This window comes from Ipomoea nil, unplaced genomic scaffold, assembly GCF_001879475.1.
Source record: "Ipomoea nil cultivar Tokyo-kokei standard unplaced genomic scaffold, Asagao_1.1 scaffold1932, whole genome shotgun sequence".
Classification (NCBI taxonomy): domain Eukaryota; kingdom Viridiplantae; phylum Streptophyta; class Magnoliopsida; order Solanales; family Convolvulaceae; genus Ipomoea; species Ipomoea nil.
This window is the reverse complement of record NW_017618360.1, coordinates 1,379,589-1,393,607: the sequence shown is the minus strand read 5'-3', so window position 1 is coordinate 1,393,607 and position 14,019 is coordinate 1,379,589. Positions and strand designations below refer to the sequence as shown.

General features: G+C 39.1%; 2 protein-coding genes and 1 long non-coding RNA gene across 3 annotated transcripts; 1 reads left to right on the top strand and 2 right to left on the bottom strand.

The window, feature by feature from the left end:
- Positions 1–1,393: 1,393 nt before the first annotated feature.
- On the bottom strand, positions 1,394–3,187 carry LOC109146531 (plastid division protein PDV1-like). Its single transcript, XM_019294197.1, has 2 exons — positions 2,739–3,187; positions 1,394–2,241 (listed from the first exon to the last, which is right to left on the bottom strand). The coding sequence occupies exons 1-2, from the start codon at positions 3,111–3,113 to the stop codon at positions 1,726–1,728; spliced, it is 891 nt and encodes a 296-aa protein (XP_019149742.1). The 5' UTR covers positions 3,114–3,187; the 3' UTR covers positions 1,394–1,725.
- A 1,666-nt stretch (positions 3,188–4,853) lies between these two features.
- LOC109193951 (inorganic phosphate transporter 1-11-like) lies at positions 4,854–6,750 on the bottom strand. The gene has a single exon (XM_019344782.1). The coding sequence runs from the start codon at positions 6,614–6,616 to the stop codon at positions 5,024–5,026; it is 1,593 nt and encodes a 530-aa protein (XP_019200327.1). The 5' UTR covers positions 6,617–6,750; the 3' UTR covers positions 4,854–5,023.
- A 1,185-nt stretch (positions 6,751–7,935) lies between these two features.
- LOC109193836 lies at positions 7,936–13,204 on the top strand. The gene is made up of 9 exons (XR_002056344.1): positions 7,936–8,581; positions 8,716–8,773; positions 8,897–8,996; positions 9,065–9,149; positions 9,262–9,306; positions 9,587–9,747; positions 9,843–9,933; positions 12,676–12,857; positions 12,980–13,204. It is a non-coding gene; the product is annotated as an uncharacterized LOC109193836 (long non-coding RNA).
- The last annotated feature ends 815 nt before the right edge of the window (positions 13,205–14,019 follow it).

The following is a 14,019-nucleotide window of genomic DNA, read 5'->3' as shown; positions in this document are numbered from 1 at the left end:
GGGTAAGATAACTAACCAAAAAGATGGGGGACAAGGACAAACCAAATGTCTTTTTCATGTCGTGTTTAGCATATGAAATCGCTGTGTTTTTCAACAATGGTGTGCTGAGCAGTAAATCCAATAACGGCAATTCAAAGAACAACTTCTCATTCTCGTATGAAAAAACTAATCTGGTCAGCACTTTGTTCTTAATTGAGTCAACACGGTGCGAACGAAAATTAATCTGAATATGGTACAGACTTAAAAGTGCCTATACAATTAGAACATGTCCAGAACACCTCGTGATCTAAAAAAAAAAAAAAAAAAACTTCTCCTGGTTCGTTATCAGTGTCGCAAACATGGAAAAAACATTAAAGGCCCATATTGTTCGCTTTCACACTCGGTCGACCGCCGCGCCATGCAAAACTTGCGCACCGTTTAAAGCGAACTTTCCGACATTCTTTTTGCTGCGATTGCGGATTTTAGCCGCCTCGCATGGCCATTGCCAATTTCGGTTTTGTGTTGTCTGATATCTGATGTGACATGACACAAATACACAATAACGTTGTTGAGATATTTGGTATAATCTTTGGACCGCGCCGCCTACCAGTTGATGACCAAACAAGATGTACCATCACAGTAGTAAGTGGGAAGAAGACTGATCATATATTCATATGAATCACATCTATGGTTAGCTACAGCAGCTGTTACTTTGATTTATGGGAAAACTAACCGTTAGTATCTGAAGGTAGTGCATTCTAAGTGAAGTTCACACTGTGGTTACAAGTTCAACTCATAGTCGAAACAACCTATTAACTTTCTTGGTTTGAGTGATCAACTATGTACAACTTAAACTGATTTACCTCCCTGTGATTCTTTGTCAGCTAGAGTCATGAGACAAGATTACCCAATGCACACCCTCAAGTAGTGGTTGCGGGTAAGCTGGTTAAGACCACAAAGTGGTTTACTAGGTTGCCCATAATTGACAACAATTGTTTACTATATTTTCCAGTAGTTGCTAAATGATCTTTCCACACCTTACCTGAAAATGATGTCTCAATTACATTCACATAGAGATGTCAATCCTAACCCAAAACTGAAGGCTGGTCCAATTAGACTAAAATGGAAGAGGGTTAGGCCTGATGATTCAAATCAACAATGTAAATTTGGGCTTGGACTAAACAGAGCCCAGAGATCAACTTATGTAACACAGGACACAGGGCAAGTAAACAGCTGAAAACACTTACATAATCAAACACAATGCAGAACACTATTATCAAGAGTTTTCACAAGGCACAAGCTCAATTTCAAACACAATCTATAGATGTCTACTTGTGATTTACAGGTACAACATTAGCGAAGTGCAATCGAACAAAAGCGATAAAGGCTTAGAATGTAACAGGGTTTCACAAGATAATCGCAAGAACACAACTTTCAATAAATCAACTGTTACCTGCATACATAAAGAGTTGCACGTTTCGCACAGATACAAATGAATGAAAGTTTATAGTTATATACAATGAAATCTTGCTGTGTAGTGGAAAGGACCGGACTGACATTGTATCACCAAAGAGAATAACAATCAATGCATCATTTCGATACTCAAGATGATGAAAATTCCTAGGCTTAACCTATTTGGGTATTTGTCATCACATATGCAGCCTCTCTCTACCGAATTAACAACATTTGAAGCAACTCATCCAGTCAACCCAAGAAGAGAAAAGAGTTTATAATATTATTTTCAGTCTAGCCCCTAGCTGACAACACGTTCAACTCTGACAAACGACTAGATGATGAACCTGTGGGTTGAGAGACTTTGGTCAGATTTCTGTTGTAGATAACATCTTCGTGTCTTTGTGGAAGGGCCAAAACGAATTTTTCTTTGCAACCTGCTTGTTGCAGATGCATTAATGCTAGCATACTAATTGCAACCAGGGCTGCGTTTCCAAGCACCCCACCCACATGATCTAGTCTAAGGGACTGCTTGACGAAATTGAAACTAGAAAAGAGAACATTAAGAAACACATTTGATCTCTTCCCATCCCGTGCAACAAAATCCTCACAGTGTGCATTACCAGAAAGGCTTTCAGGTGAAACGAAATGACTGGCATCCTTAACATCACAAACCAGTGCTTGAGCTTCTTCTATACATTTATACCTTTTACCCTGATGCTCTGCCAATCTCAATGCAAGGAGAATGCGGCTTTGTTCTATGCGAGCAAGCACAACATCTCTCTCTGCCCGTTGATGCGTTTGCATGGTCTGCAAAGCAAAACACCTCAATATATTTTGAAGGAAACAGAATTAGATTACCGAATAAACGAAAAAGACCTCCTACATCTGCATTAACTTATCGATTTTGACACATCACTATGCCCAATATATTCCGGCACCTAAGAAGCTGAATCAGTGAGTGAAAATAAATGGGAACTCCAGCAATTCAAGAAGCCTAAGGGCTAAGTCTAGTCATTGTCTGGATTAATTGAAAACTTTAAAACAACATATCTATCTTTCTACCTTCCCTCAATGCACAACTATAATATCACTATGCTTAAATAACTTTAAAAGCAGATAAATCACATCAGGTTAGTCGATTCAGAATCAAATAGGGTATATGCAGCCAAGAATTTCACATATCTATGGGGGGAAATGTTAACAAATTCATATTTTCTGCATAGCATATGCAGTGTACAACAAAACGAAAAATTTACGGAATATAAAACTGGAATTCAGAAATTAAAAGAAGTTGGAGAGCTTACATGGAGGAATTCGAGCTGGTCTTCGAGGTTTTCGAGGGCGGTTCGGATGGCGTTTAGGCTCTTAGCTTCACGAACCGCAGCCGAGTCATCCTCATCGCCAACTCGGAACTCCTTCACAAAGACGAACCCGGAAGCCTTGTTTCCGTCGTTCCTAACTTCTTTATTGTGCGCTCTCTGATAGGAATCCGCCTCCGGCTTCTTCCTTGGCCGGTGGGGAAAGTGGAAATCCTCGGTTTTGCCGCGAGACTTGACGGAGCTGAGGAAGTGAGCTCGGGAGATGGAGTGAATTGCGTCGCTAAACTTATCGTGCAAATCCCAAATTTTCTCCAGCACAACTTCGATCTCTTTCTCTTCCACCTCCATTTCCCATTTCATGGAGGAAAAGACGAGGACAAACAATCCTCCGGAATACAACTGTTTTCTGTATTTTCTAGGGTTAGGTACTCCGTTACCCAGTATTTTATATATTCATTTCTTTATTTATTTGTTTGTTTGGCAAATTATATTATGCACCGCGCGTCTTTTTTTCTTAAATGAAAATAAACCGTGTTTGTTTCCGCCTTTTTGCACCTTTTTGTAAAAAGTAGTCCTATTATTCAATGTCATTTTGTATACACTGCAGTTTCAGTTCAACACAATTACAATTTCATTTCGGTGTAATTATAGTTTCATTCGATATTTATAGACTCAAATATGTGAAAATGTTATTTAATTTTATTTTATATACACTATAGTTTTATTAAAACACAACTACATGATCATTTTGATATAATTATAGCTTCATTGTACAATATACACTCAAATATATGAAATGTTATTCACTTTCATTTTATATACACTGCAGTTTCATTTCACTATAACTACAGTATCATTTTGATATAACTGCAGTGTCGGTTTAGATATACTATAGTGTCAGTTGGTGTTAATACTCCAAATAAGCGAATTCTATTAACTCTAACGGCGGGCCGTTTCTTTACTTAAAGAAACGGCGTCGTTTTTTACCGCGGTGCATGCGGTCTATAATATAACGACTGGTTTGTTTGATACATTAGATTTTTCAAACTATAAGTCATGCCCATGAGCCCATAAGCCTTTGAATGAGGTAAATTGTGAATTATTTCGTCAGTTCTTAAGTCCCCACATTTTGCATGTACATTTCGTATATAAAAAGTCTACATCACCTTTAATCGGTCAAAGTTTCTTTCGATAAAGTAAATAGTAAATCATCTCGTTAGTCCTCAGGATAAGCCTCCATCACCTCAATTGAAGTCTCTCAACTGCCCTCAAATTTTAAGTTGGATTCGAACTTCAAACAGTTGCAAGAGCAAAACTTTATAGTGATCAATGAAACCAACTAAATACAATTCAATTTTTTTGCATGACAATTATTGCATTGTTTGGCCAAGCAACCTATCCAAGTTAATCAGATTATTAACTTAGTAATCAAAATGTTATAAGTTACACTCCCAACATGAACTACATATTGACATTCTTAGTTTGAGCATATCATTTATAAAATTTGACCGGACAAATTTAGCTCATTTTAACCACTAGACTTTTTTTGAGTACTAGTGATTCTGTTACTATGCAGTATCCTTCCATACAGGATAGTAACCTTGTCACTAGACCACAAAGTCTATGACCCTGTTTGGTAAAATGACTGTTAGTTGATAGCTGTTTGTTGTTAGCTGATTGTGTTAATTAAAGGGTATAAATAGTTGATAACATTAGATGATTGTAGAAAAATGTTTGGTAAATTAGCGGTTAGCTGATAGCTGTTTGGTATAATTTCTTTTCTCAAAAAGCTAATTGAAAAAGTTACTTGGAGTAGTTTTTGGAATTTTAGCCTTTTGGAATTACAAACAACTAATTAACCAAACATTTCTATTGATATTTTAACTAAATTAAACAATTAATAATGGTCAAATAAGCCAAAATTGGCCTATAGGCCAATTTTTTAGCAAAACAGTGCCTATGTTGGACAAATAACTTTGGATGTTACTGCAAACACCTGATTCAATGGTTGGTAAACTTTTCAAACCAAAATACTATCAAAACTCTAACATGATGGCCTCTAAATCCTTTGCTTAAAAAAAAAAAAAAAAACAAATCCCATGAAAATACAAAGGGAATAAAAGAAAAATTCCCCCTTAAAAAGTTAAAATGTGTATGCTCATTACAACTCCACATATTATTCATAAGGATGCTGACACACACATACATACAATACATCAAGTGCACCCGCTTATTACGTTCAAACTGATACACTTCCTAATCTACCAAAATCACTCCCAATCTGCTTCCCTGTGGCCTGGCGGCGGCGGCGTTCTATCCGTCACCGGCGTCTCCGTCTCTCCGCCGCCATCCTCCCCGGAGATTTCCTCCAGCGACCTCCCTTTCGTCTCCGTCAGCAAGAAACTGCAACCGAATCCCAGCATGTTAGTAAACGCCAACAGAAGCATAGCCTTCTTGATCTTCTTCGAGTCTCCGTCCTGCGTGTAGTACTGCACTCCGAACGCGCTCACCATCGCCCCCGCCTTCCCCGCGGCGGCGCTGAGGGCGTGGCACGTGGACCTCACCCTCGTCGGAAAAAGCTCCGCCGGGAGAACAAACGTCGTGCTGTTCGGACCGAAATTCGCGAAGAAAAACGTCAGCCCGTAAAGCGTCGCGAACGTCCACCGATTCTCCGGCTCCTTGAGGTAATCGTACTTGACTCCGATGATCGCCATGAACAACGACATCATGAAGAATCCGACGACCTGGATGTTAAATCTCCCGATTTTTTCGATGAAGAAGACGGTGAACCAGTAGCCGGGGAAAGTCCCGAACAGGGCGATCACGAACATGGCGCGTGAAACCTGGAACATTTCCTTCAACGCGCCGACTTGTTTCGGAGGATCCGTTAGATGCATCACCGGAAAGATATCTTTTTGGGTGAGATTTTGGCTGTAGAAAGCGATATCCAGTAAGAACCACGTGCTCATCGTTCCGACCAAGTGAAGGCCGTGGCGTTGCCAAAACTCGTCGGAAAATAGTTTGTAGCTATTAGCGGCTTTGAACTGTGACAATTTATCGTTATCCGCTTGGATTTCGATGTCGAGAACTTTCCCCATATCTATGGCGGCCTGCTTGGCGTTCCCCTGTATAATCGCCGTGTACCGCCCCGTCTCCGGCATCTTCATTCGCCAGTAATACGTCAGAAGCGCCGGGAGGGCTCCCATCATCAGCACGATTCTCCACACGTAATCCGCCTCCGGCTCCGTGGCAAACACCCCGTCCACGTCGGCGGCCGGGCCGCCGTAAAAATGGAGAAAAATACTGGCGACAATCATGGAGACAAGGCCGGCGAAGATGATCCCGACGCCTTGCATGGCGAAAACCGCCGCAATGAAGGCGCCTCGGGTCTTCTTGTTGGCGTACTCCGACATGATCGTGGCGGAGAGAGGATAGTCCCCGCCGATCCCGAAACCCAGCCAGAACCGGAAGAAACAGAGCGTTCCGATCACGGCGGCGGGGCTGGAGCCCAAGGAAAGGCCGGAGCAGATGGCGCAGATAACCATGAGAATAAGTGTAATCCCGTAGACTTTTTTCCGGCCGAGCTTATCCCCCAGCCAACCGAACACTAACTGGCCGGAAAGTGTGCCGACGAGAGCCACTCCGATGACCGTATTGTTAGCGAAATGGGAGAGCTTCCCGGGGCCGCTGCCCCTGTAGAAATACAACCGGCCCAGAAGCTTCGAGACGGTGGAGATGCAGAAGAGATCGTAGGCGTCGGTGAAGAAACCCATTCCGGCGATCACAATGGCGGTGACGTGGTACCACTGTGTCCGGGCGGAGTCCAGCGCATTCAGCACTGCGAGATTGTTGGACGACGACATTATTATTAGCTGTAACGAAGTTTCTGCTTCTGTATATATCGCCGATGAGGTAATGATATGATAATCTGGTGGTGTTATATATGCATCGGATGAGTTGATTTTCTCTATGACAAGCTAAGGTTGTATGAATCTTATGGCGTTTATTACTAGGCTCCGAGGTTACAACTTACAACAAGAAATTGATGGAAAACTTATGTATTTATGGTGAATATTCTCATCATTTGCTTGCGTGTCAAGCATATTCTTGTAAGATTAATCGATTTTATCCTGATCAACCAACTTGAGCTTTAATAATTTACTAGAAAGGCTGCAGTGTGACCCTAGAGTTTAAATTATATTGCTGGGAGTTGCATTTCGGGTCCTAGTTTAGGTTGTCTATAACTGAACGCGGTTGCCCATAGCTGACCGACGCATTTTAAGTGAAGTGCCTTATAACCTAATTTAGGTTGTTTGAACGTGTGTTTTAAATAAAGTTCACCTTATGATCCTAGCTTAGATTGTTCATATATATAGTTGAATGCATGTGTGAACAACTTCTTGTGGCCCTAGTTTAGATTATGTTGCCAGTAGTTTATGAGTTCAAACTGAGAAGTCCAAAAGCAACTAACTCTCACAGAAAATCAACCTTTAAACTTTGTAATTACCCGGTCATTGTCAAACAAGTTTGGGTAGAATTGCGCCAATTCAATTAACACACACTATTAAGCTAGTAGTAAGTAATTGTGTGATTAAAGTGGCAAATGCAAAAATAATAATGAGAAAGAGTGTTTATACATGTAAAATATTTAGAGATGAGGAGTAGCTCATATAATTACATGGTTGAAAGAAATTATGGCCAGTCTTGTATGAACTTTCTTTTGACTATTTTAGATAATATTAGAATTGATGACTGTCCGACCTCATGTATTGTCACCTATCTCTTTTTAGATAATATTAGATTTGAACCACCTTACTTGAGCTCCTTAGATGTAATGGCCACCAAAGAAGCTCTACGCTAAAGACCATAACCCCCCCCCCCCGCAGCTAAATTTAAAAAACTAATATAAACTGTTTAATGCACGAGAAAGACATATTTCAATAATTTTAATGTTGATTACATCTTTTAATATGAGAGACATTTATAATATTGTTTCTCTCACTGCTGGAAATTATCATATTTCTGACCACTTTTCCGACCACTCAAAAGAATGGTCGCAAAAAGTGAAATTATTTTAATTTCCCGTCGAAAGATCGGAAATTCTTTTTTTTTTTTTTTTTTCTCTCTTCAATAGAATAGAAATTATTATTGTATATATTGGTAAAGTTTAGAGTTTGACACTTAACATGACCCTCATTTCATTTCATTTCCGCCCTACAGCTGTTCTCACTCCTCTCCTAAAATAGCTCTCGCATCTGTCACTCACCTAGACTACCATCGCCGCTCAGCTCTGTTCATCGCTCAGTCTTCTCCGTCTGCCCCTCAGCTGTTCTCAGTCCAACGCTTCGAATCCTCCATTCGACGATGGTTTCCTGAATCCGTCTGCTGACAACGGCTCGACGATCTTCGTTTCGCCGCCAATCTACGCTTCTAGAGGCTCCTCCGATCCGATGAGAAGCCGTTCGTAGATGCTTTTGCGACTTCTAATGCACCAGTTCTGCCGCCGCCATCGGAAATGCAAGAGGAAGGATTTGCTCTCAGGGAATGGAGAAGGTTAGGCATTTCTACTGTCTTATTGATTTATTCGCTGATCTGTTGCATACTCACATCCATTTCACTTCTCTGAACTGATTTTGTCTAGATTTCTTTTAGGATTGAAATTTTATACCGATTATCTGTCTGAACTTATTTAGCTTACTGCTTTATTTAAGATTTGAATTTATTTACTTTGTTCTGCAGAAATTTTACTTCTCTAGTTGTTTGTTTATGTTATATGAACTTTTGTCCAAGAGGAAGCGAAGCAGGGGTGGCCTCACCGCTACCAGTAGGTTTGAGCTTGGAATTGCATTTGTTCTCTTCTTATTTATTGGCTTGATGCGTTTTAAATTGAGTTACTTTATTGTTTTTGTTTATTCTGTTGTGTTTTGCTATGCATTTCTTGATTAAATGTTTCTGGTTATAGGGCACTGAGAAATCAAATGGTGGAATTAGTAGTATAACTAGGTAAATTTCCTCTGCCGGTGAGTGCTCCATTTATGTTTTGTTTTAATGCATTTATTCAATCAAAGATTTAGATTTTTGTAGTGTTTTGTGTATGCTCTGATTAGATAATATAATAAATTTGTAATTAATTGGTGGTGCAGCCAAGATGAATCTTCTGGGGTGCTTCAGGCTAAGAGACATTTTACAGCAGCAAAAGTTGATGGCCTGGTTTATAAGCTTGGGGGTGATGCTTATGTTAAGGTAAAGTTCTGATTTGTCATTAGAATGGGATACTTAGGCATTTTATTTATTGTGATGGCATTCTTCAGATGTTCCAGTCTTCCAGATGGCCCTCTCCCGGATCCTCCAATGATGGTCTACTTTTGCTCCTAATGTCGAGGAAAATGCATTTTGGTGAGTTTCAGATTTGATTGCCATCTTTAATTTGAATAGTTGCACTCCTTACATAATACCATCAATTTGATATCTATGAATGAATCGTATTGCATTTCTATATATTGTTCAGGCTAATGTTGGAGATGGAACCATAATTATGAATAACCTCCTCCAGGTCTGGATTTGCAATCCACTTCTTTACTTTTTAAAATTGTAATTTTAAGTTTTGCAGACAATATTTATTAGTTGTTTTGTTAGTAGCATTTGAAGGATGCAAGGGATCCATATTCAGGAGTTCCACAGGCATAGTGAAAGTTTACGACTTATATTATCAGTAGAAAGACTATGTTCTGATATAATTGGTTGGGTTTTTAAATCTTTTAGCTTAATAATACTCCAGAATATATTCCTTAATTTTCATTAGTTTTTAGTTTTTACTCTTGTGAATTTTGCAGAAAATATGGTTCTTGAGAAACTGGGGGGAATCCATTATGAACACTCGGTTCGTTGCTCTCATGAAGTGAAAGCTGCTAACCAAACGAATCAAATATCAGCGTCTTGTATCATGCTGGTTCAGCACTATAGTGGTGCTATAGTGGGCACCTACTGAATTGCGGTATGTCTTTGGATACAATAGTACTCTATTTCGATTCTGTAGTGCACACACGTACACATATGTAGTGGCTGAGTTGAATTGGATCTGTTCTCTAGGAATGATTCTCACGCCTCGAATGGTCCTGCTCAGTTGACATCTTTTATGCTGGTTCGGTTTCTGTTTACTCCAAATGTATCTCCCGAAAAGGTAAATCCTCGAATTCTCTCAAGGATTCAGAGTTTCTGTGAATTTGGTAATTGGTATTGCAAGGGCTTAATATGAGTGAGTGCGTTTGATATGATGATTAAGGGAATATCTTTATTATTATAACTGATTTATTATCTTTACTATTAGAATTGATTTATTTCCTTTAGAGATAGCAAATAATTAGGGTAAGGATCTTTAGTGATTCTCCTTTCCTTTTTATGTTTTTGCTAGTCTTCCTTTCCTTTTTATGTTTTACTAGTCTTTGTAACCCTCTTATATAAAGGGGATTTTCATTCTAATAAAAGGACAAGCAAGAAAGAAGTTAAGTTAAAATCAAGAGGTGGGAAAACTCTCAAAACGTTCCTATTATCTTTGTTCCTTATATTTATCTCTCAACATAGACAACCCCAATAACCCTACTCGCCCTTTGACGCGTGCTTTCACCCGAAAACATAACATTTTGGTTCCGTTGCCGGGCGTCAATATGGGCGATATCAAGAAACTCCAGGACGAGGTCCGAGCTATCCAGGCATCCATCGAAAAACTGGAACACCTTCCTGCAGCTGTGGACTCTCTAACCGAAACAGTAACCAATCTCTCCCAGATGGTGCACTCTTTCTTCACATCGCAGGCCACCACTTCCACAACTGTGGCAGCCTCTCATGGCAACCAAGCCACTCCGGAGACTGCACTGCCGCAGCCAGCTGCTCCCATTCCGGCTACACGATTCACCAGATTGGAGTTCCCCACTTTTGATGGCAAAGGGGACCCTCTTGTTTGGCTCCATCGCTGTGAGTTGTTCTTTGATAAATCACCGCATTCTGATCATGAGAAGGTTACCACAGCAGCGTATTATCTGTTCGATAGCGCCCAACTGTGGTACAAACGTCGCATGCAGGATGGTCAACAATTTTCTTGGAATCAATTCAAAGGTGCATGCACCCTCCGTTTTGGACCACCCCGGAGCATCAACCCGTTAGGTGAACTGGCAAACCTCAAACAACATGGTCGGGATTTAGACGAATTCATAGATGATTTCCAGACCCTCCTCGCTAGAGCTGACAACGTCCTTTATTCTCAACAAGTCAATCTGTTCACAGCCGGCCTTGATGAGGTTCTACGTATAGATGTTGAAAGGATGCGGCCAGTTTCTCTTGATGAGGCCATTAACATAGCACGAGATTATGCTCGTAAAGGCCTCCTGCTTCACAATGCACCTCCCCGACAAACTTTCCCATCCCAAACACCCCCTAGTTGCGCCATAACAGTGCACCAACAGCCACAATCACGCCCTCAGTTCCATAAACTCTCCCCGACAGAAATGATAGAGCGCCAAAAGCGTGGCCTCTGCTATAATTGTGATGAACCATGGGTAAAGGGCCATCGTTGCAAACAACAACTATACATGCTTGGCTTTAATGGCGAAGGGGACGATGAGCCAATTGACGCAACGACCCCAGACTAATCAATTCCCACTTTTCTAGATTTCAAGCTTGAGGACAAGCTTGATGTCCAAGAGGGGAGTAATGATATGATGATTAAGGGAATATCTTTATTATTATAACTGATTTATTATCTTTACTATTAGAATTGATTTATTTCCTTTAGAGATAGCAAATAATTAGGGTAAGGATCTTTAGTGATTCTCCTTTCCTTTTTATGTTTTTGCTAGTCTTCCTTTCCTTTTTATGTTTTACTAGTCTTTGTAACCCTCTTATATAAAGGGGATTTTCATTCTAATAAAAGGACAAGCAAGAAAGAAGTTAAGTTAAAATCAAGAGGTGGGAAAACTCTCAAAACGTTCCTATTATCTTTGTTCCTTATATTTATCTCTCAACATAGACAACCCCAATAACCCTACTCGCCCTTTGACGCGTGCTTTCACCCGAAAACATAACAGCGTTACTTAGGCTCAAGGATATAAAGTTGAATTGATAGCTTTAATTACTTATTTAATGGAGATTTCAAGATTTTTCTTTGTTCTTTTACTGCTTGAAGTAGCTTTCATTACCTTTTTAATTAAATTCATCAATGCTGCAGATTCTTAATGAAGTCTAACTTACAATGTGCTGTCAAAACTTATCTACTTCTGATTGTCCTACTGCATTTGCTAGTTCCTACATGATTATATATTTTTGCTTTCTTCCACAATCATGAATTATGAAAGTTGCAATTAGTTAAAACCAGTTGCAATTAGTTAAACAAATCCTATAAGTTCATTGATTTTGCCCTTGTTCATACTTCTGGCCACACAACAGTAACTACATTATTCTAGGATTAAAATTCATTTCAAGGTTAAGGAATTAATGAGTAAATTAACCCTTTCCTAGTTTCTTACTGGAGTTTCTGTTGTTTTCCATAATCTTTAGAGTAAATTTATGATTAGGAATGTTGCCTTCATCTTTCTTAGGTCTTTGCATTATATTGCTTTCAATTGTTCTTACCTTCTCTCTACTGCTTTACTTTGATGTCAATCACCTCTGCTATTAGCATTAGGATAATACCAGCATTATCTTGGTACTCTCTAGACTTACATAATGTAATGATGTCTGATATGTTCAAGTCAGAAGCATAACATTATTTGTTAGATTATAAGTTTCACGTCAGCCAGTCTTGTCCAAGAAGTGGATGTCCTAGCAGAAGTGTAGGTAAATTGTATCCAAAACCTCATAGCTAGTTGATTATGATTTGATTTGCTGATACTCTTAAATGCCACTTCTTAAAACATGAGATTTGCCTTAGATTGAAGGAAGCTTTGTTGTAATTTTGGGTTCAGGTTCAGATCCTTCAGAATGAAAAGGAAAAAGTTCTGGAGGAATCGGTGAGAAGCCTTGATGAGAAGTTAACATCTGCTCTCGATGAGTGCAACGCTAAAGATGAATTACTCACAAAGTTCACAAAAATGGCGGAAGAAGCCATTGCAGGTAATAACTGTATTTCTTTGTTTATTCATGTTGTATTGATGATTCTTTCAATTTTTTTTTCTGTTTCTGTAAAGTCCTTCCAACTAACTTTTGTGCAATTTGTTAATTGATGCAAAATTTAGCTCACAAGAAAGCGGAGGCTGAAATTATGTGTTTGAAGGAAGAGTTAGAAGAATCTATAAAGCAGAGAGAAGCTGCAAATGGAAGGCTAACTCACCTTAACAGTGCATTGAAGGATTGTATGCAGAAATTAACTTTCAGCAAAGAAGAAATGGAGCAAAGAGTACGCGATACTGTAATGAGGACAGGATTCGAGAAGGCCCATAATATATATATATATATATATATATATATATATTCATTTCATTACAGAGGATTTCTCTGTAGTGAAATGAATTTTTTTTTATTGACTGCGTCCAGTTTTCCGACCACCAAAGTGGTCGAAATTTTCAACCACCGGTGGTCGAAAAATTTGGACCCGCCTAATTATTCTCTTGGCCATTTTTTCCGACAGCCTTAGAAAAGTGGTTACTCTTTCCGACCACTCTCTCTAGTGGTTGAAAATAGCTAGGGGGATTTTTCCGGATACCCAAATTGGTCGGAAAAGATGTCGGAACTAGCGTTTCCGACCTAATTAAGGCCATTTCCGACCACTTTTCGGTGGTCGGAAAATGGCAAATTTCCAGCAGTGTCTATTAAAAAGTATATATATATATATATATATATATATATATATATATATACACACACACTACGGCAGCATTGGAATCATCTATTTATCTTTTGGCATGAGCTGCCATCAAAGGCACCCCGTTTTGTATTATTAAATATTGTAAATTTTGCCAATACTCGGCATATTGATTGAGTTCGTTGCACTTAATTTTCAAATACAATTTATATTTTATAAGGAAAAGAGTGAAATAGACCATTTAACTTTTGATGAAAAAGCAATTAGGCGCTCAAACATTAAAAATGTTCAATTACACACTTGAACTCTTAAAAATTGTGCAATTAGACCTAATTTACAGGTAATCAACAGGTTACCAGGTAAAAAAATTTAAAAATATATATATATTTTTATTTATTTTTGGAAGGAGGCGAAGGCTATGGTTATTGCCGATGATGGTTCCGTCCAAGCACAAATCCAAGGTGTGTTGCTGGA